Source organism: Drosophila mojavensis, unplaced genomic scaffold (assembly GCF_018153725.1).
Source record: "Drosophila mojavensis isolate 15081-1352.22 unplaced genomic scaffold, ASM1815372v1 contig_36, whole genome shotgun sequence".
NCBI lineage: Eukaryota > Metazoa > Arthropoda > Insecta > Diptera > Drosophilidae > Drosophila > Drosophila mojavensis.
This window is the reverse complement of record NW_025318858.1, coordinates 20,351,542-20,373,517: the sequence shown is the minus strand read 5'-3', so window position 1 is coordinate 20,373,517 and position 21,976 is coordinate 20,351,542. Positions and strand designations below refer to the sequence as shown.

Here is a 21,976-nt window from a genome sequence, read left to right as displayed (position 1 = left end):
CATAACATATACACCTACACATATGGGTATGTTTATATGTGTGCCTATGTATTTGCATGTGTGTGCGCGTATGCAGATGTATTCAAATCAGACTGCCTTTTTATGGCAGTCACACACACACACACATACAACATTTGCATATCAAAATGTTTTTGACCAACCAAATAAGCAAAAAGAGTTAAGTCAGGCAGTCGAATAATGTATGCTCTATATGGCCTGAAAGGTACGCATATATCAGCTCTAGCTACTAGCATACTCAGTATTACTACTAATTATTCCTACTACTATTTGTTCCTCAATATGAAAATAACATATAGTGTAGAGAGTTTCCTAAATTTATTTTCTTTCTTTTACTCTCTTTCTCTCTCTCTCTCTCTAATCTTAATCAAGCTTCAAATTCGTTACCTCTCTTACAACTTATCTACACAACACTTTCTCCTTGAGAATATCTCAGCTCAAAGGCATAAATTACTAAAAAAAAAAAAAAAAACACACACACACACATTGACACGCTTTGGTCAAACGGAGCAGACGCAACGCCAGCAACAACTGAGAATTGATTATTCTATTTATTTTATTTTATTTCACCTACTCTAGTGCTCATCAATTTTGTCAACATGTGTGCGTGTGTGTGTGTGAGTATAGTAAAAAAATAACTACGCAATATTTTGTACCCTCGAGTTATATTGCCGAGCTGATAGAACACATAAATAATGCATAGTGTTGCTAAATTCCTTTGCAGCAGCACAACTTAATCGAGCCCACTCTCTATGCAAATGCCTTTTGATTTATCTGCAGTGCATAGCGCAGCTAAATGCAATTCGGAATAAATAAATATCAACATTAATGTACATTTCTTTTCCGTTCGACAAAGATTATTTGTGCTTAATCCTCACTCATTCGTTGTTTGCCTGCTTAAATATATAATTACTTTAATTCGATAGGCTGACTGTGTTTAAGTTGAGCTGCTTTAGGTATTAAGAGTTTTTTTTAGATTGTGTTAAGGGCACGCTTGACGTGCTTCAATATAAAATATTTAAATACGACATTATATAACATATGTATATTATTGAAAGGACAATGCGTCCTTTCAATAACTAAAGAGTCTACTTGATTTTAATTAGATAAACAATTATAAATTTATAAAAATAATTTAATGATATATTTGAAATTATTAAATTAAACATGAATGTATTTTATTAAATATAGTTTGTATGATTTGTAGGTATGTACAGCTGTTCAAGTAATTCTGACATTTGTCTAGAGTTGAAACATGTATACCTCTTCAGATAAAGTTTTCCCATCTATTCAGATGAGCCCAAAAATCAAGTAATAAATTTCATTTAAAATGAAAAGGTAAAAGTAAGAAACTTTTTCTTGTTATTATTGATTAGCTATATTATGCAACAATATAACAAAAATTTATAAAAATCAGAGTATTATGCATTCCATCTGAAGAGCCCATTAGTCATTCCATTTGCATAGCTAAATATCCCAAAATGTACAACACATTCGTAAATATCAATCGTGCTTTCCAGTTAAGTCGAATTCCAACATAGTAGTCCATATTTCTGTTTTAAAAATTCAAAATTCGTAACTCTTTTTGGATGTGCATTTGGATGGGCACAAATGTTCGAGATATATGTAGTCCCACCCCACGGCAACATTAACTCAGGTGAATTCGATATGCAGTAAATGTGTTTATTCTATAGAAATTTAAAATTCGATGCACTGGGCCTATAGCTAAGTCTTAGTCGCTAGAATACGATAGGATATTTAGGATTAGATGGTTTTGCGTGGACGTCGCTGCAGTCGAGTGCGCAGCATTTTGTTTTCGTCGGCGCACTTGGTCGTGATGGCTGTGCGCACCTCTTTGGGCGTCATCTGCATGCTGTTGGTCATCAGGTAGACCAGGTCGGCCACCTTGAGTGGGTCCAGCTGCTGCTTGCTGGGCCGAGCGCAGTCCTTGAATGCCGGCGAGGGCTTGCCAGAGAGCGTGTGGAAGGCCAAGGTGTCCCGATCGAAGATCTCACAGAGCAACTTTCGTGTTATGGCCGGGCCAGACATGCTCCAGTTTATGCTCTGCAGTGTAGCACGCGATATCTGCGTGCCATTCGGCCCAATGGTGACCATGGGCGACTTGCCATCACGATCGAACTCAAAGTGCGGAAGAAATAATTTGCCATTCGGCGTGGATGTCACGAGCTTCTTCAGCCGCTTGCGTTTGTTGCTGTTGCCAGCACCGTGCGGCACATATTCCTCATCGTCATCGTCCAGCTCAATGACATTGTCATTCTCCTTCTCATCGTCGTCGTCCTCGTTGGTCTTGGGCGTGGAGGTGTTGTGCTCGTCAGTGCCCTCGCGGAACAAGTCGAAGTGTGCCGCTCGATGCTCATGCTCCTGGTCCATGGTCTGCAGCTTCTCGATCTCGAGCATGAGCAGGTCGAGCGCCTTGCGCTTGCTGCGCTCCCAACGCTGCAGCATCTTGAGCCGTGCTTGGTTCACTGCCTGAATGGAGTTCTCCATGAGCTCGCGGCGATCGAGCTTGGCCAGTGCCGTCTCCGCATCCATGGCCGAGTCCTCGTTAAAATCGTCCTGCTCTTCCACGTTCTCCTCGTCCACCTTGCACTGTGTTTTCAGCAGCTTCTCAGCAGCCAGCGTCAGCGTCGCCAATGTGCTCAGCATTTTCTTAGGCTTCGGGTAGACAACGCCGTCGGCTTCGGCTTGCTCGATGCAGCGCATCGTCTGCTCGGCGAAGCCGGTAGCGCTGCTCTGCTTCTGGCGCATCTTCTCATCCTCGCTCTCCTCCTCGCCGGAGGTGTCGTCCGTGCGCAGTCGTGTGATGATTTGCTCCACCTGCTTCTGTGCCGGCGACAGCTCCACAGTTCTGTGGTCGTACGGCAAAATGCTGAGCGCAAATTCCAAGCGTTGACGGCGATTGATCTAGGAAAGAGAAAATTGAGTTCAAAATGATCTAGTAATAGAGCAAGAGTAGTGTGTGCACTCACCATGTTCACGTTTGTTGTCCAATTGAAGACTGAATGCCCTGCTTAATAAGCCTCGCTCTTTTATACCCTAGCCAATACGAGCGAGATCAGGTAAATTCTACAACATACCCGATTTATTGCTCTTCGCTTTGCAGATGTCATATGCACCTATAGAAAATATTTGAGAGCTCTGTACCGGCTGCATTGGATGCACAGGCAACGCGGATCAGTGCCGACAGCGATCCACAAGAAGTCTCGCCTACCTGCAGGCGGATCGCTGCACAGATGTCCCGGCAACGATGATGTGCCAGGGCAGCACTCGAATGCCACTCAACATCTACCTGGTTGTGGAAGACGGCCCACATGCATCGTTTTCGATGAAGTGGATCCAATCGCAGCGCAGGACAATAGCTGTGCCCCGAAAAGCAGGCCAGCTTTTCAGCACAGGGAAACTCAGACCGAACCGATCAATAATCTCCGACTATTGTCGGACAATTCGAAAAAGCGTAGAGTCACAATCGTCGAAACTCAGCAGCCGGAGCCACGAGAGGTACTCGTCAAACAGCAGGATCCTAATGCGAGCAATTTAATTCGATCCGACATACTGCCGCACGAACGCAATGAAATCAAGAAACCTCTCTCTGAGTATTATTATACCTCTGCGAGCATCAACCGACCGAGTGAGGCATCCGAGTCAACATCAACCAACAGGCAGCCAAATGCGCGCTCTGGCTATAAAGTGAGAAACTTCATTCAAACCCGAGACGATTCACCTGACAGTAAACCTGAGCCGGTTGACTCCAAGCAATTGGCAGTCAAAGCAGTTCGATTGGAGGATCGGAGCTTATTCAATTTGAATAAGCAAAATATAGCAGAAGATGAAAGAACCTATTGGAATCCAGAGAAACATTTCAAGCATCCAACCATAGTTGTGACATCTGAGAAAAATGGAAAGGAACAAGATGAAAGGGATCACAGGTCAGCAAAGATTGTCGTTAGCAACACGGACCACGGCGAGGTGGAGAAATACTACAGCTGCGAGTCCATACAGAAAATGGATAACCAACTAGGCAGAATCAAACATCAAGTTGACAGACTTGAGCTCGGAGTGAATGAGCTGCATACAAATATCGCATTACTGAAATCGAAGGCGTTGGGGCCAACCGAAGGGCATGTAAGCTGCAATCCGGAAGAAAAGAACTCAAAAGACTTGATTGTACTATTTAACGAAGGCTGTAGGAGTGCATGCGGCCAGAGCGAAGCTGATTGGAAGGTCTACAGGATACCCAAGACAGGACTCGCTGCGAAGCCCTCTACTCACTGTCCGCATAATTTAACAGCTGAAAAATCGAATTATCATACTGCTGATAGATCGCTAGATCCCAGGATATTCACGGAATGTAAGCAGCACCATGACGGATGCTCATTCCTCATAAAGCCCTGCAAAACTCTACAAAAGACATTCAGGCGCTGTGATTGTAAATGCACTGAGCCCCCAATTCAGCTGCGTCGTCAGTCCTCGAACATTTGTAAGAGCTGTTCGAACAGAGAGCAGCTGGTGGTCCATGATCTAGCCGGTGAGCTGAAAAAGTTGATGGGGAATCGAAGCCCCAAGGATATTCAGTTCGCTATACTCCTCCGTGCTGACAATGTCTATCACATCAGCGTGCAGCTGAAGGCGTCGCACCAAGTTCTCGGCTGTTTGCTGGCCACCAACACGGCCGTCCATGAGGCCGTCAACAAGGGCTTCTTCGATGACATTCGCACCTATTGTGCAGTCGATGTGCGTAGCACTATCACACCAATTGGCCGTCCACTGGGCATACCATTTGAGCTTATGCCGCACAGCAGTCCAAGGGATAAGGCTGGATCTGAGGCTGAAGAGACTAGCGAGTCTATCTTCAATCTGGACTCGCGCACACAAGAGTTCATCACCAAAGTGCTGGGAGTGCCGGCCGATAGAGTAGCTATCAATTTGAGCAGCAACAAAGAACCCTTTTCACGATTGCTGATTCATAAGAACGTTGGCTAAGTAAGTTAAATTACTCTGGGAAATTTATCAGAATAAAAGCTTTAAATTTGTTTGCAAAAATATGTATTGCTGATTTCATTTAACAAAAAAAATTTTTTTTTTCCTAATGCTGATTGATCAAGCAAGCGATATATGCAATAGATTGGGGAACTTTCTTAAATGTCTGTCCTACCTTTTATCAATTGGCTAGCTACAATTGGATCTTTTTTGCAAAACGTTCAAATAAAATATTTTCTTACAAATAATTAATTATTGCATATTTTTAAATGAAAAATTAATGGATTGCAACATAGGAAGTGTAAACTTTCATTCTTATTTACATACAAAAGTAAAACCAAATATGAATGTTTTAAGTACTATTACTTTTTGTACTTAGTGTCTTAAAGACGCTGTATAATTTTTAGTAAATTTTAAAAGAAAGTCTGCAGCAATTTGATTTGACGTTTTTTAAGCAATAGTTTTTTTTTTTTTTTTTTTTTTTTTTTTTTAAATTAGACATGTTGCCAGATATAAAAAATATTTGTAAATGAATCTTCAACATTTTTACAATCATAGATATTAATTTTTCATAATTCCACATCCTTTAAATATCCATGTGAAGCACCAACATTTATGAAATAAATAAAATAAATTATTTCATAAAAACAAATACAATAATATATGCTTTTTGATTAGTCTCATGTTGCTTACAGGAGAATATATTTCATGTTTCAGGCCCTAAATGATAGTATTTCGATTTTACCTGCTTTAATTTACTATCCTATATTATTATAATTATTTTCAAGGCTTGATTCGTGATAACATACTTACTGAAATATTTTTAAACTCAGAAAAAAAGAACAAAATGTATTGACAGTGACATTATTTCGAATGGAAAATTTTAAGGCAATAACAATAAGTAATGCATAGCAGACCTTTTCAGCGCAGGTACAGTACGAATAGGTTAAGCAAGTCTGAAGCCTGGAAAGTGGGTGACAAAATCCTTTATGGCCGATAACCCTCGCAGCTGCGCGACAAATCAGCAAATGGGTTAATCCGCGCAACTTTCAGGTCATAATGCGTTGATATCTTGACTACCTGTCAGAAAGGGCAACAGGAGCTGCCCCTTAAAAGGCTGCGTTGGCGAGCACAGATCATCAGTTTGCCAAGAGCAAAGCAACAGAACGTTTCGATACCCACAACTTACAAAATCATTAATAACTCTGCAATCATGAGCAACATCAGCAACGACAGTGGCTTGGATGACTCGGCAATTTGTGGCGTGGCCGGTAATACAGGTGCTGCGGCAGCAACGCGTCTCTCCTGGTTTCTGGCCGAGGTGGACGAAGGCGCCATGGACAACGGTGAGCCGAATGGCAAGAAGCGCTACTGCGTGCTGCACAGCATGGAGCTGCTGGAGACAGACGTCTCCGATAAATATATGACGCGGTTCGTGGAGTTTCGGGTGAATGGTGTCAAGCTGGAGGCGAAACTCATTTTGGCCGCCGATGAGCGGAAGCTGGTCGACGCCGCCCTCTTGGCCATGAGCAAGGAGCAGAAGGAGGAGGAGGACGATACACGCCAACTGCTAGTGCAATACAACGAGGAGGATGCAGCGGGAGAGCGCCTGGTGCACAAGCTGATATCGCCGAGCCGCGTTGCCTGGCTGAGCACCAAGCCCGAGCTGGGTGGCACGCCGCTGGTCAAACTGGGCCCGGGCTGCATTGGCCATGTGCTGTACGCCTACGAGAAGCGCAACTATATGGAGAAGGTGTTGCTGCACCTGAAGGCGCGCTGCTTCGATCACGCCTTCGATGAGCAACTGGACGCCGCCCAGGAGTCGATGGACGAGAACACTTGGCTCCTCGTGCAGTACAGCCCCGAGCCCGAAATGGTTGTCTACCAGGTAATCCCCTATAGCCGCACAGTGTGGCGCCAGGAGAATCACTTCAAGGACGTCATCGCCTACATCCAGCTGCCTGGCAGCGAGGTGGTGCTGCAAGCTGTCGTCATCAGCTACAGCCAGAATGAGAAGCAGATGAAGCACAAGTTCGAGCAGCTGCGCCGCTTCGCCCTGGAGCTAGAGTTCCCGCTGCCCGATGAGCTCGACCGTCAGCTGCAACACGGCAGTGGCACGGCTGCTCTCTTTGCCCGGGCCAGCAACACGCTGTTCCAGCGTGCCGAGCAGCGAGACGCCAGCGGGGAGCACAAACAGCTGCGCCGCAGCCTCGAGCAGATGAGCGAAAAGGCGCAGAACGAGGCCGAACTGATCATCGAAGCCTTCGACATGGTAGACAACATCAACCAGAACCTGAAGTGCCGCATGGGTCAGGCCAAAATTCCGGTCGCTTCCAACTCAGGCGACGAATTGCATTAAATGCAGACGGAGCTGCTTATGTTGAGAACACAGTTCCACAATATTATATGAGTTATATTTTATAGTTACATAGTATAAGAATAAGATTTAGAAATTTAAATGAAAATAAAAAATAATAAAACAAAAATAGTTATGGGTTTCATCATTTTATTTAACTTCATCATTTTTCTTAATATTGAAGAACTTTCTAAGAAAAAACTAATAATATTATTATTTTTTAAGAGAATATTCACAATCATTTCTAAACTTCTATCTTTGCTGTAAGATTTAGCTGCTAAATATTCAGCCAGAAAATTTAGTCATAATGCCCTAGAGATTCTCTTCTACTCTCGCAACATGTTCTTAATGAAGGCTGGGAATTTTTGAGTACAATCTTATTGCTCTTATTCAAACGAAGTTTGAAATTTGCTGACATACCAGCAAGTATAGAAGAAGACCTATAAGAGCTGATTATGATATGACAATATATTAAATTTAATAATATCACATGAGACTTATGTTGTTTAATTGCAACTATTTTTTATTTCATTTATACTTGGTAATCCTATATGTTGCTCCTCCAACATCCCATTCCAACAATTCACTGCACCACGATCTACGCTGCTTCAATGTTGCCAGTTAAAGCTCGCTCTTAAAAAGTTGAATAAAACCGTTTTCTATTATTCGGCTGTTATAAATGGGGGTTTTCTTCTCCCAAGGCAGCAGTCATTGGTAGCAGCGTCATTAAAATATCGTAAGACCCGCAAGCAGTGAAATGCCAGAGGAATGCAACAGCCGTTGCCAGTGACTCGTTGAGTCGTAAGTTCAAATTAATTGCATGCATTTCGGCTGGCTTAAAGCGCCAAGACCAGACATTTTGCATTTTAAATGGCAACTGGCTTTGGCCGTGGAATTGGCGAGCTGCGCACTCGACATAAACTCTTGATAAAAATGTAATTTTGGAGCATTGTGTTTATTCTCATACACAAGCAATTGTAAATATGCAGGCGACATTCTCCCTCTCTCTCTCTCTCTCTCTTTCTTTCTCTATATATAAACACTGCTTAGCTCTTCAGTCCCACAGAAAATGCGACCCTTGTATATGCTGAGTGGGTTTGCGGCAACATCCTAATGAGCATTAAAGCCTGTGGCTTCAGTTTGTCTTTCCCCCTCTTTCTCTCACTCTCTCTTTCTCTCACTCTCTCTCTCCCTGGTAATATGCTCGGCTGTTGCATTTGCATAAATTGAAATTGTAAAATGACCGAAAATGTCGTTGCGGGTGGTTAAAATAAAACACAATTTAAAAATAAGCATACAAACTTGGAGTTTCTGCGTTGAGATACTCTCGAATTTATCGTAAATCGAATCCATTAAGCTTTATAAATTGATTAAATCCATTTAATAATATTAATATTAATATTAAGTGATTTATAGCTCTTAGTCTAACTTATCTAACATATTATCATTAAATCGTATTATCATGAAATTGGTAATAGAAATCGGAAATGCCAATAAAACATTTCAGTCAATCAGTTTGTCGTGCCATCTGATTGCCCAATCTTTTTATTAATGATAATACATACATATTTATTTTAATAATTTTTTTTTTTGTTTTGCATTAGAAACTGCCCAACATTATATTATTATAGACTAAAGGCATTTAAGTATGAACTACTAATACTTAATATTCTATTAATTATATTACTAATTAATATAAACATTATTTTTTGTAATTACCTCAAACTGGATTTACATCAGAGATCAATTTTCAATAGAAAATATATTTAAAATTGTAATTTAAATATAAATTTAACTAGTGTCAAATTCCCGAAAATCTTCTTCTTAATATGCAGCATACCCTATATTTCGCTGTTGTTCACAGGGTATTTATGAGTGACAGACAACATTGGCATATTATGCTTTTAATTTAATTGGTTTGCATTTGAAATGAAATGAAATTTGGTTGAAGCTAAGCGTTAATTTGACTTTTTGTAAAATGTTTTTGTTTTCTTTTTTATGAACTTTATTCAACTTCTTTACAGGCAGCCACACATATACACACACACACACATACACAAGCACACGCACTCATATATTGATAGATAATCTGTTGACACTCAATTTGGTGTTCAACAAATTCCCAATGTTTGCTTTTGATTTTTTGATTAGTTTTTTATTGATTTACCGTGTCGCCGCACAACGTTTGAATTCAATTTCGATATGAACGGCACTCTAAGCACTTCGACATTAATATGCCAAGAGTTTGTTTTCGTTTTCTTTTTGTTTCCCTCTCTGTTGCGCTTTGTTGCTTGCGAAACTCTCATCTCTGTTTGTCCATCTCTTTCTGGGCCATTTAATGCGGCGTATACGCAATATCTGAGCAGACACAGCCCTGCCTCGGCGGCCCAGACGTAGCCATAGAGAAGCTGCAGGAGCGGAAGCACTAAACCAAACATCAAAATAAACAGCACACTTAATCGTATATAAATGTTTATATTTGCCCTGTAGGCAGGGCAGTGCCATAGTTTTATATCTCACTCGAAGCGTTTGCGAGAACCAAATAAAAATAATCAGCTAGTCAATAGTATTCAGGCAGATAGACAGCAGCGTACGATTCGATTCGAAGCGATGCCTGGTCAGAATACGGAAGAAATGCTTAAATCTCATGTGTGCACTAACAACACACACACACACACGCACACACACACACACACACATAAATATTGATGAAGTTGTTGTTGGGTTTTTTATGGTAGCGATATGATATGGTGATTAAGTGGTTAGTTTCATAAAAGTCAGCGGGGCGTGCGTGTGTGTTTAAGAAGTATCAATGGAATTCCGCTTGGCCAGGTTAAAAAGAATGTAGCGAATTGTGTGGGAAAATGCCACCCACAGCTCATTAATGGATCTAAATAAACCGTATAAATAATATTCACTCAATATCGACGTGAAGAAGAAAAAATATAAAAGCTTCTCATGATTAATTGCAGACAGACAATTTGAATTCATATGGAGAACGTGAAGTTCAGTTGAATGATAAAGCTTGAGCTTAAACTTAACCTAATACGAACTTCATTAATTACTGAGAAATAAATCAATAGCTCTTTATAAAGCCACAAAAAACTCTTCAACTTTTAGAATTGCCAAAGTTTTTGTCTTTTTTCTCTTTTGTTTGGTGGCTTTTTGTTTTATTGTTGCGGCTGCTGCTGCTGTTGTATATATTTTCTGCCTTCACACACTATCTACTTTCAGGACTCTGAGCATTGAGGCGACAATTTGACATGGTAAAGCCAAAAGTTGCATTCGACAGATAACGGCGGGTGCCAAAGGGCCAGGGCGGTCTGGGGGGGCTAGTGAAAGAGGGGGCTCAATTTAGTTTAATAAACCCACACAGAGCACATATTCAAAGTCTTCAGGCTGAAGCTCAGCCCCGGCCGCCTGCAGTGCACAGCAGGAGGCAGGCAGACAGACGGGCGACAGTCAACAGATGAAGTGGGGTGAGCTGATGGGCGCCGGAGCTGTGCGTGTGGCTGGCCCTGGCTGTGGTCTAATTTGGAAATTGTTTGTCTAAGCTCTAAGCACAATAAATCCAGCTTTGGGTTATAACTTTTATGGGTATGCAAAAGTAAGAAGAATAGCTTGAAAAATTGTCAGCACAATGCAAACTGTGGCCACTGTGATGAAGCCAGACAGGGGGACTCTCGCCAGTAGCTGCAGCAATTACCAGATGCAACATTTTGTTGCATGAGCTAAGTTGCAATTTTAAGTGCCTTGGGCGATGGCTGCCAGGGAACCCACAGGAATATCAAAGCGCTTACGAGCTTATGGTTAGTTTTGGGCAGCCACAAAGGCAGCCAAAGTGAAAGTGTCTGTGTGTGAGTGTGTGTGTGTGTTAAGGCAACAACATCGTCATCATCATCTAGAGCTCGAGCAAACACTTGACTTTCTTGTATTTTGCGCTCTCTTATTTGCCATTGCCATTTGTTGAAGCAAATTTTCTTGATTGCCTTGGCATTGGCATTGGCATTTGCTTGTTTTCTGTTTATGCGCTGTCATCTTTCTGCTCTATGTTTTCTTATTATATACATATTTTGTTGTTGCTTTTATTTATTTATTTTTTTTTTTGGCCTCCCCTCCAGGACTCCTAGGCTACTAGGCTCCACACTGATTTTGACATTTCACGCGCATTTATTTCTTTGCATGTTATTTTTTATTTCCAGCAAAAAAAGGTCAACTTTTACTTCCACTAAGGGTTATTGCTCTGCTGCTTTGCATATATATCTGTATATTTATTTGTATATATGTATTTGTTTGTGTATATGCCATAGGCATTTCTTGAATTGTCTGCTTAATATCTGCGCCTAGGACACGCGATGCCCAGTTGCTCCCCAGTGGCACATTTTTCCTTAAGTAAATTGATTCGCAGCGCAGCAGATTGCGCCCCCAAGTACCGAAATTCACTCAAAATAATTATGAATGAATTACCAGCTCAGCTGTTGCTGCTGCTGTTGCTGCTGCTCTTGCTGCTAAAGGTCTGCTAACCGACTGTTAACTCGGCCACTCGGCTAACATCACTCGGCGCAGCCTCTGGCAGCTGAGCTGGTATGCGTGAGTGTGTGTGTGTATGTGTATGCTCGACTGCTGTTTGTCTCAGTCGAAACGCGGACGTTGAGTTGAGAGCACACGCGACGCGCATGTTTCAGCGACAACGAGTCGAATGCACGAGGCACTCTAGGCGTATACGCGATTGTTTCTAACATTCGGTGCAAAGGAAATCAAATGGTTAGTTGCCGTTTTGAGCCACAAACGATCTAATCAGCTTTATTATGACAGCCAATTTACCTGTTTGTTTACAACAAAACAATGCAAATAAATAAATGAAATACGAAAATAGAAATGAATTTACTGCTCGTTGCAGAGAGAACCTCAGATTTTGGTGAATCAAATAAATAAAACAATAAAAATCCGCACAAAGCAAATTTGACAGCTTTGAAGTATATTTTTACCATATCAAAGTTTGTTTATAAATCAAAAATATAGCGGAATAAATGGAATTTATTTCAAGACATAAACTTTGCCTGTGTGAAACAAGCGCAAAAAGACGTTTTTAAAGGGACGTAAAATTTTTGAAAATGAAATTAAACAAACAAATTCAACATCAACATTTATGATAATACTCAGATGAATAAATTTATATATGATCAAGTAATAAAATTTGTATTCTCTCAGTAAATAAAATACAAAAAAAAAATAAATAAACTAAAGTTGAAAAGTAAATAATCTTTAAATTAATTTACAAAATATTACAAAATTAAATAATCCGTAAATAAATCAAATACACGCTTTACACACTACAAAAGTAAATAAGTATAAATGTAATTTATTTATATTTAAAGCGACTTTAATATTTTGTTAACAAAATATAAGCGAGTGATATATTAAATGACATGACACAAACGCCGCTTGCCAATGTCACAATTTGAGGTGATTGCATTAGATCAACGTCTTGTTAGGGCATCAGCTGTCGCCCTCGGCGGCGCTGCCCTCTCAGCCAGTGTGAAGGCACGTGAAATCCATATTGATGGGCACTCGCGTTCCTCAGCTTCCATTTGGCGGCGCTGTCAGCGTCGCTTCCTGTGCGCGGGGCTCTTTGTTTGATTTGCATATTGCTGCTACCTGTCTGAGCCTGAGTTGCGACACACTCACAAGTGAGCACAATGGAGGGGCATAACAGAATGTGTATAAACAGGCAACAAAACGTGATAAAATAAGCGGAAAAATAGCTGACAAGAACCTCCAGTAAAACACAAAAAAAAAAAAATAAGAAAATAACAAAAAATTGTAAAAAAAAAAATGGAAAAAATATAAAAAAGCATTTGCCATACAGAACAAAGGAAATTATCTGACCAGCGGCCCGGAGCGCACCTCTGGCTGCACCACCGCCTCCTCCCACACCCAACTTACCTTTGTCTAAGCCGCCTGCCCCACAGGCGCCAGTGACAAGTGACAGTTCTGTTTGTTTTGCGATGGGTGGTTGAGCGGGCGGTCGGGCGGCCGGGCTGTCGGTTTGGTTTTGTTGAGCTTGGCGGTCACTCATCTAGGGCGCTATAGGCGTGGCGTGCTGGCTGCCTAATTTGGTCAGTGCTTTTATTGTTTGCCCATCGTACCAGGCGTTATTATTTCGCCGCTCTGTTTACACGCACTTTTAACGTGTGTTTATTCGGGCGTAACATAAACTAATTGAGGCATTCACTTCATTTTCATTCAGCTGCTAGACGCGCGCCGTATGCGCAATCCGAATACCGCCGTCATCGTCGTCGCCGTCGCCGTCGCCTCGGGCCAGTCACGTTTCCACACTCTGGCCAGGTCATAAGAAGTGCCTTGAAATACACACACACGCACACATGTACAGTTGCAGTCAAATAAAAAGCGAAACATATTAAGAATTTATCAAGTTATGAAGGTGTGTGCGGACCACACGCCCCTTTATATAAAGATGTAAATTAGCAATGTTCGAAAAGATTAAAAGAGTCAAAGGCTTTTCGTTAGCTCAGCTAGAACAAGACCTTTGAGTTAAGCAAATTTTTTGAGCACGTTTTTTATGGCAGCTAAACAAAATGATTCAGCTGCACTGCCAAGCAATAAATCATGTATACACAAATACATATATTCTGAAAGGGGTTTGAAGCTGTTGCCACCCAATGTCTGTATCTATAACACCCAATCGCTGAGGCAATCTGATCCTGTTGTGACATATGGTTGAACAGACCTAAACTGTATCGCGTTTCAACTGCAAAGCATTTAAATTGTTTTTTTATGTTGAACGAAATGTGTTTTTTCTGAAATAATTGCTATTTATATTTGTCATTAAAGAGAAGTTTGTGTTTGGTTGGTAAAGCGAGTTTCCTTGGAATGAAAATTATATACAATTTGTAAATGGAGTTTTCAATTGGTTATTCTATAAGAGACAGAATTTTAAGATGGATGAAAGATATAACAGTTAGGCGTAAAACTAATCAGAGTCAATAGAGTACTTTTACTTTAAAAGAAAAATCATATAACTTTGATGCCGAGTCAGGCAACATGGGTTTGCTTATCAAATGCCCAAGAATCATTAACTCTAATTATTTTTTAATTTAATAAAAAAAAGATGGGAGGACTAAAGAATAGATGTTTGTTTTATAAAATAATAAAGCAGGAAAACAATTATAGGAAAGGAAATATTGAAGCTCCTGCTTCGATTGCTTGGCTTATAATATTAATCAATTGTTATATTAATGACTATTCCAAAGGTAAAGAAAGTTATATAATGAATTACGTGATTAGGAATCCCCAAGTTATTTGTCAAACTTGCCTGATAGTTGAAAGCCATTTAGGAGCATAATGACCTGCCTTAATTAACAAACTATTCCACCTCGATTGCTTTATATTTGTATGTTACATGTCTTGCAACAAAATCAGAATTCTCCCCCGTGGCAAGGATATACAAAATAGAGCTCCTCCCTCTACATTTTCCTTGTCATTTGCCACTTGTCGTCGTCGTCGTCGTCGTCATCGTCGTCGTGGCTGTTGTCATCGTCCTTCCACGATTCTCAATGGCGGCCATCAAGTCTGTTAGCTACTAGCAGGCAGTCATCATCCTTGTTGAGTGAGTGGCTTTCGGCTGGCGGGGGCTGCGGCTTGTTTACCTGTTCGTGTGTTTTAATGAAATGTAAATGCAAACACGCCGATGATACAAAGTTGCGGCCAGGGCTCACATGGAATCGCGGTGAGCATCAACAATATTTTGCCACTTGACGTAAGTAATGCGATTATTTCTCTGTGTGTCCTCTCTGCGAAATGTCACTCTCCAATTGCGAAATTGCAAAATGAAATTGAATTTAATAATTTGCCAAATAGCGCAGAGCTGTTCATCGGCTATAAGCTATAAGCTTATGAAATGCGGCTTGTGGCCCATTAAATTTGTATTTATCTTCATTCGATTGCGCTTATTGGGCCCTGAGCTCGCTCCTGATGACGCCGTTGCATGTGACTGAATGTTGCTCATCCGGACGCCATAAATAAATTGCCAGAGTTTTACTTTATGACAGGTGGCCTGCGAGGTATTCGTAGCCGCTGTGCCGATGATTTGCCCCATGGAGGCTGTAAAAACAGATTTGTGCTTAATTTCAAAAAACGTTTTGAGATTTGCAAGCGACTCACTTGAGCTTATGGCAATGCATTAAATTCCTGACTTTCTGCTGCTGCTCAAAGGTGTCGCTAAAGCCTATGTCGAGGGCTAAGTTAAGCTTGTCAGTTTAATGGCTCGTTTTATGCTCGATTGGGTTGAGTAAAAACGAAGCAAAAGTCATAAAATTATCCTTATGGAGTTTACTCTTTTCCTTTCATATGAGCATATTTATTATATTTAGCCAAGTTTTCAGTATTCAACTTTTCTAATATTTCGCCCATATCTCTATAGTTAGTTGCCAGGAATATAAAGCAAAACTTTTAATAGCAATGAAAACTGTCACAAAGTGAAATTTCTAAGAGAGTGAAATGAAGTTTTGCTGTGCTATATTAAATTTTATATTCAAAGAATTTGGTCTTATGATCTATACTAAATATTTTTTGAGCATTCCAAAAATTCTTTCAATTTCTAAGACTTTACTTTAAGACCAACTTGACAACTAATTAAATTGAAATTTTCCCAGTGCCTCGACTACAAAATTACGTATACGTATTAGGACTTAGGTCTGACTTTGGAAACTAAAACCCCATCGGTGTGTTTATGAGTGTGTGTGTGTGTGTGTGTGTGTTTTTGGCCCCTAAAATTCTTGCCGCACATTTAGCATTTCATGAGTTTGTAACTAGCCAAGGACGCCAAACCCTTTGGCAATATATATCGCATAAGTTTCCCTTGACATGCTCTAATTCTAAGTAAATCCAAAAACTGAACAAGTTGCAAATTTGTTTGTGAATGACCGAAAATAAAGAAGAAGTTTCTTTTCAGCCCACCGACGCTCGGCCCGCTTTGTATTCGGGTCAAAGGCAGAGAGCGCAACACTTGACTTTAATTAAATATAAGTTTATATCTCAAGCTCTTAAGCCACTCAAGCTGCTTTTGATGACTGTTTGGGCGGGCAACCGGTTGCATCATGGCCTCAATTTCAATTTACAAATTGGCAACAGTAAGTGAAGCTCAATGAATGACGGACTTCCTCAATGGAATTGGTTCCATTGATTTATGCTGATTTCTTTGATTATATTTTGTGGCTTTCGCTCAGTTTTGTCGCTTTATTGTGTCGCCTGTCGCATTTTCATTAATTTATTGCAGCCAAGGGCAACTGATTTCACTTTAATTCAATTTATTTATCGATACATCGAACAACAACAACAGCAACGACAATAGTAGTCATCAAAATAATCACAGTGAGTGAGCAAAGTAATCGCCAATTGAATACCCTACAGCTAGGCCTAATCAGCCATTGGCTATGGATGCCTTTGCTTGTGTACATACAAATTTATCTATAATTAGTTCGAATAACAATTAGTTGATTGTTGACGGTAATCAACTGCTGAATACCCTGTAAAGCATTTGAGGTATAAAAGTGTATCAGCAGCTTATAGATACTTGGATACTTGGAAATAATTTCCAGCTCAATATATTTCTTCTCACTCTCTATTCTATTCCACTTCCTCAACAATCTTATGACTTGCAAGCCGAGCTACAGGGTATTGTCAAAACAATAACATTTTGTTTGTATTTCACGTTCATGATTCCGATGCGATAGGCGTTTGCCTTAGTAATGCCAAGGGCCGTGTTCGGCCTAAAGTCACTTAAATGCTTATCTGTAGAGTTCCATCGGGTGAAGCAGGGCAAATCAAAAGCTGAGTGTGCCTTCCTTTTCCGTCCAACTATGGTTATTGTGTGTATGTGTGCGGGTGTGTATCGCACCACTCGTTTCAAATATATGCACGACAAATTCATTATAATTTTGCCTTCCTACACTTCGTGGCTTTGATCCGTGCGTGTCAAGACATACGCCCTGCGAATTTCCTCTTCAGCTTATGTTGTCGTTGCTGTTGCTGTCCTTGTATTACCAATGGCAACTGAGGCACGCACACACATACACATACACACACAGAAAAAATGAATTACACAGGTTCTTAATGAAATCAGTTTAAATGTGCCCGAATGTGTCGTTTTTGGATTATGATTACGAAGGTTTTCCTTCGCCGCTGGCGCTGGCACCACAGAAACCCAACACTAGACTTTCGTATGTGTGTGTGTAAATAAGATGCCCAAGGTAGTGAAAAAAATATGCCTTTTTTGCACACAATATAGCCCTTGGTCATGGCCAGCATTTTTTTGTGTTACCTTTCAAGAAAAACCAAACATTTTTTACCGTTTAAAGCAAAAGTCCTTTATACAAAAAAAAAAAAAAACTCTATTGCCCGGTCATGTGTGTAAATGGTTGCGTGTACGAGTTGATGTTCTAACTGTCTGTGTGTGTGTGTGTGTGTGTGAGTGACTGAGTGAATAAGTGAGTGAGTGGGTAAGTGGTGCAACCATTATACATATGCCTTGGCATTTTTATGACACTTTAAGCCAACGTTGAGAAATGCCCAACAATCAGAAACCCAAAAACACACAAACCCAGACACACAGAATCACACTCATGGCCCAAAAAATGAGGGAAAAAGTCAAGTGCGCCTTGAGTGGCCCAGATGTGAAGGCGCTGCGCAGCAGGTGGCACTGAGTAGACCACAAAAAGTTTCTATCAGAACCCAAAATATATTTGTTAAATAAAATAATATTATGTTTGAAAAGAGTCGAACGAAAGACTATAAGAATACAGAATAAGAATAAAATCATTATTTAGTTCATATTTTAAGTTCCGCTTAATAAATAGTATAATATTAAAAATAAATAAATAAAAATAAAAACGACAAAAATTTTAATGTAAATTTAATTTAAATTTAGGAAATTTATAAAAAAAACACACCATTTTTAAACTAATGTAAATTAAATATATATATATTTTTTACTATATTAAAAAAAATATATTTTACAAATTTAAATTTATTCAATATATTTTTTATAAATTTAATTAATTTAAATATCATTAAAATATTTTTTTTAGCTTTACTAACTATTAATTAAGTTCAATTCAAAAGCCATTTTTTAATAAATTGATATTTTCTTGTTTAATGTAAATATCATTGCAAATCAAATAAATAGAATTAGTTTTATTTATTGAATTTTAATTTTTCTAAAAAATGTATTATTAATTTTGACACAAGTAATTTAAGTTTATTATTTATTTGAAATAATACAAACATTTTAAATTTATTTAACTAGTTTGAGCTTCATCTAAATTTATTTATTTTATTTAATTGCATTGAAATTTATTTAATTATTTAGTCTAACAATTGATATTTTTATCAAAGTCTTTCGCTTTTACAGCCTATTTATATATTTATATTGTAGCCCGATTGACGCTCCTACATATACTTTGCTCAAAATGATTATAATTTGTATATTTCAATACATTTTTATATGCTTATGTATATTATTACCTCACTCACCTTAACACAGTTCCACTCAAGTTCTCCCCCCTCTACGTCGATTATTGACACTTAAAGCCGTTTAGTGTAATGTTTAAATATAATTCAGATGCCGTTAGCAGATGCAGCTCTTAAGCGCTGTCATAAATAACAAGTTTAAGACTCCTGCTCAACACCTGGCTGCCGTCTTTAACGCCAGTTTGTTTTGCTGTTTAGGGTCGCGCTCAGTTCCGTTTCCGTTGCGGCTATTGTTGCACTGGGAGTGCACACGAAGCACGTCATGAGTTGCAGGGCGTCTGATTTATGAGTCGCTTTTTATTTCACAAGCGCTGCTGCCGTCAAAATAAATATCATAAAGCAACAAATTGCGAGCTGCCCCACCTCAAGTTGTGGCGCAGTTGCCACAAGGCCGCAACATCCAACACGTGCCCAGCTGCGCCAGCCAGGCAGCCAGCCAGCCAGGCAGCCAGGCAGCCAGGCAGCCAAGCTACTGCCTGAGTCCCCGCCGTCTTAGTCCAATTGGCCTCCGGCTTTTGTGTGCATAAATTTTGAAATTGTTTGCCCCCTTTTTGTTTTCTTCTTGTTGTCTTTGGCCATTGTTGCACACTTTTTGGCCACAGTGTCCTCGGCTTAATAAAGTCGCCTACTTAACGCAAACGACAATGAAACGACATTCCATGTCTGCGCGCATGTGTGTGTGTGTGTGTGTGACTGTGACTGGGCCATGTGTCATACATCCGTATCCGGTGTTGGCATTGGCATTAGACCAGCGCTCAGACCAACGTTTGCCGTTTCCGTTCCGGCATGCGACTGTCTCTCCGACTCTCGCTTTTATTTTCTCATTCTCTGCACTTTTGTGCTCGTCTGCCCATTGTCGTCCCTTGTCCAGTTGCCTTCGTCTTTGATTCTCGTTTCATATTTTACTGCGTGTTGCCTTACAGCTCAGAACAAAGAGAACAAAAAATAACATAAAAAACGTTAATCGCTTTGCTCTTCCAAACGTCTCAAGTGTCAGTCGAGCAACTTTTCTTATCCAGCTTTAAGTCCGAGTTAGCAAGAGATGTTTTTTTACATTCAATGGAAACCTTCTGAACTAAGAGTGCAGTGGATAAAGGAAAAACATAATTGCGTTGCTGATTACTGCATGCAACTTGATGATTATTGAATTAAGCGCTAAGCACTATTTAAAGAGCAAAGTGCATATTCGCTCTGTACTCCAGAATACTTGATGTAGTAAGCGAGCAAGACCTTTATTTTATAAATTTATAAAGACATATAAAAACTAGTTAACTATAATATGCGATCAGAAATTGGACGGAGTGAATGCCAAAAGCTTTCGCTGGAAATATTTCGTTTAACTAAGCTTCCTTCATCTCGACGCAGCTAACAATTTCTCTTCTTATTAGCTTTTTTTCTTTTTCCTTTTCTGCACACTCATAAGCAATCCTCATTATGTAAATAATATTCTATTCCTTCCCTTAATCCAAATTTTCTTTATTCAAGAAATGTCTACAAAGCTGCACGACAGGCTTATTCCACACTTAGATCTGACTCACGGCAACAAATCAATAATTATAGCTAACTAAGCTAAAGAAATAAAGCCGCGAATACTTTAAGTCGGAGTTGCCAAAAATTGTGCTCAGCAGCCATATGCCCGAGACATTTCAGAAATACCCACAGGCATATCTTCAAGTACTTTACATTTATGAGATTTCAAGTCGCTCATCCTCTCTCATTCATTCCTTCCTTAAAACTGACAACTGACAATTCCAGGAGCACGTCTTGTCAACTACATCGGTTGGCTTAAAAGTCATCTAAAACTTTTTCTTCTTTTATAAACTGCTAATTTGTTATTGTTGGCTGACACATAAAAATAAAAGCGCCAGTTAGCAAATGTTTGAGCTAATCACAACTTTGCCCAAATTATTCACATAACACTGCGATTGAGTGCGTGCTAACGAGTGTGTGAGTGCTCGTGTGCACATTCACATTGAGAGCATGAATAGTTAATATAAATTATGGCAAATGTGCCACAACGACTCTTCCGCCTGTCCTTGAGCTTAGCTCTTGCCAATGTAGCTTATCTGCTGCATACATATACTTATGTATTTAAGGGCAGTCGGAGTCGGAGTCTTGAGCGGTTGACTGTCTAAATTGTACTTAATTTGTAATGAAGCTAATGAGCTTCTCGCATGAGTGTTTCAAATTCTTCCCCTTCAGGCGCTGGGTGGGCTTTATTTAAGAATAATGCTAAGGCTTTAGCGGCTACTTTAATTGTATTGCTTGCCAGAGTTTCATAGTCACATATGAAAATGCCAGCGTCAGTGTTCTTGACTTTACTCAGCTCTCGCTGACTTTAAGTTTGATTGGTCGAGGGCCAGCTAACAAGTTGTTTAAAATATGCCACTTAAGTTGTAAGAGCAAATGAAATTATATCAAATGAATAGCAGACGTCGCATACAAACTGAAGGTGATTAAAGAGAAAGCGTTGGCTTCATGCTGTTCGCATTAATATTTCATAACTGTTAAGAGCGATGCATTTAAATTTTTAATTATATTGCAGAGCGACTGGCTGAGCGATAGAGAGGGGGGGATGAGATGCTTTAATGGCCATCGCAGCACTTTACAGGCGCCGCTTAATCCTTTCGCGGCATATTTTCCAACGCGACGGGACTTAATGAGGCACATTTTCATTTCCATTTCCATTCTCATTTCCATGCCGAGCACGCAACACCACGCTACGCACAGACAATAAACCTGAATGCTACTGTCGGGAAATGAGATTCTAAGCCAACTTTCTTATCAGCAGTAGTTTGTCGGTTAATCAGCTCGTGGGTGATATCTTCAGGGAGCGTCAACTAAAACATCGTCAGTTGCTGAAAAGTTTTGATTAAAAGGCTCATTTGAATACTAAAATCGGCTTTAAATTAAACAAAAATAATTCTATAAAATATGTTACAAAAGCGAAAATCAAAGCTGGAGTTTGCCAAGTTAAGACCGCCTGCCGTAAATGCGAAAGCTTTTAGCGTAATTTACAGCAGTTTATCAAAAATCCTCTTAAACGCTCGCCGC

General features: G+C 39.9%; 3 protein-coding genes across 5 annotated transcripts in view; 2 read left to right on the top strand and 1 right to left on the bottom strand.

Annotated features, from left to right (window-relative positions):
- The first annotated feature begins 1,459 nt into the window (after window positions 1–1,459).
- On the top strand, window positions 1,460–7,470 carry LOC6577416 (early boundary activity protein 3). Of its 2 annotated transcripts, none has more exons than XM_032729144.2 (2): window positions 1,460–1,675; window positions 5,932–7,470. In XM_032729144.2, the coding sequence occupies exon 2, from the start codon at window positions 6,230–6,232 to the stop codon at window positions 7,373–7,375; it is 1,146 nt and encodes a 381-aa protein (XP_032585035.1). In that variant the 5' UTR covers window positions 1,460–1,675; window positions 5,932–6,229; the 3' UTR covers window positions 7,376–7,470. The 2 variants fall into 2 exon arrangements, with proteins under 2 accessions (XP_032585035.1, XP_032585034.1); XM_032729143.2 differs by lacking the exon at window positions 5,932–7,470 and adding an exon at window positions 3,143–5,081 and having other exon boundaries at window positions 1,516–1,675.
- LOC6577418 (early boundary activity protein 1) lies at window positions 1,681–3,085 on the bottom strand. Its single transcript, XM_032729145.2, has 2 exons — window positions 3,009–3,085; window positions 1,681–2,943 (listed from the first exon to the last, which is right to left on the bottom strand). The coding sequence occupies exons 1-2, from the start codon at window positions 3,009–3,011 to the stop codon at window positions 1,783–1,785; spliced, it is 1,164 nt and encodes a 387-aa protein (XP_032585036.1). The 5' UTR covers window positions 3,012–3,085; the 3' UTR covers window positions 1,681–1,782.
- A 4,541-nt stretch (window positions 7,471–12,011) lies between the features above and the next one.
- LOC6577415 overlaps window positions 12,012–21,976 on the top strand; it is a 32,947-nt gene continuing 22,982 nt past the window's right edge. For both annotated transcript variants that reach the window (XM_044008774.1, XM_044008775.1), the window contains exon 1: window positions 12,012–12,136. The gene's annotated coding sequence lies outside the window, so the exon portion shown is untranslated. The remainder of the gene's footprint in view (window positions 12,137–21,976) is intronic.

Excerpts from the sequence above, each read along its gene's own strand:
- LOC6577416 (XM_032729143.2), top strand. The coding sequence starts at position 1,630 with ATGTTCGAGATATATGTAGTCCCACCCCACGGCAACATTAACTCAG. Across the intron at positions 1,676-3,142 it reads CCACGGCAACATTAACTCAG|ATGTCATATGCACCTATAGA; the intron begins GTGAATTCGATA and ends TTCGCTTTGCAG.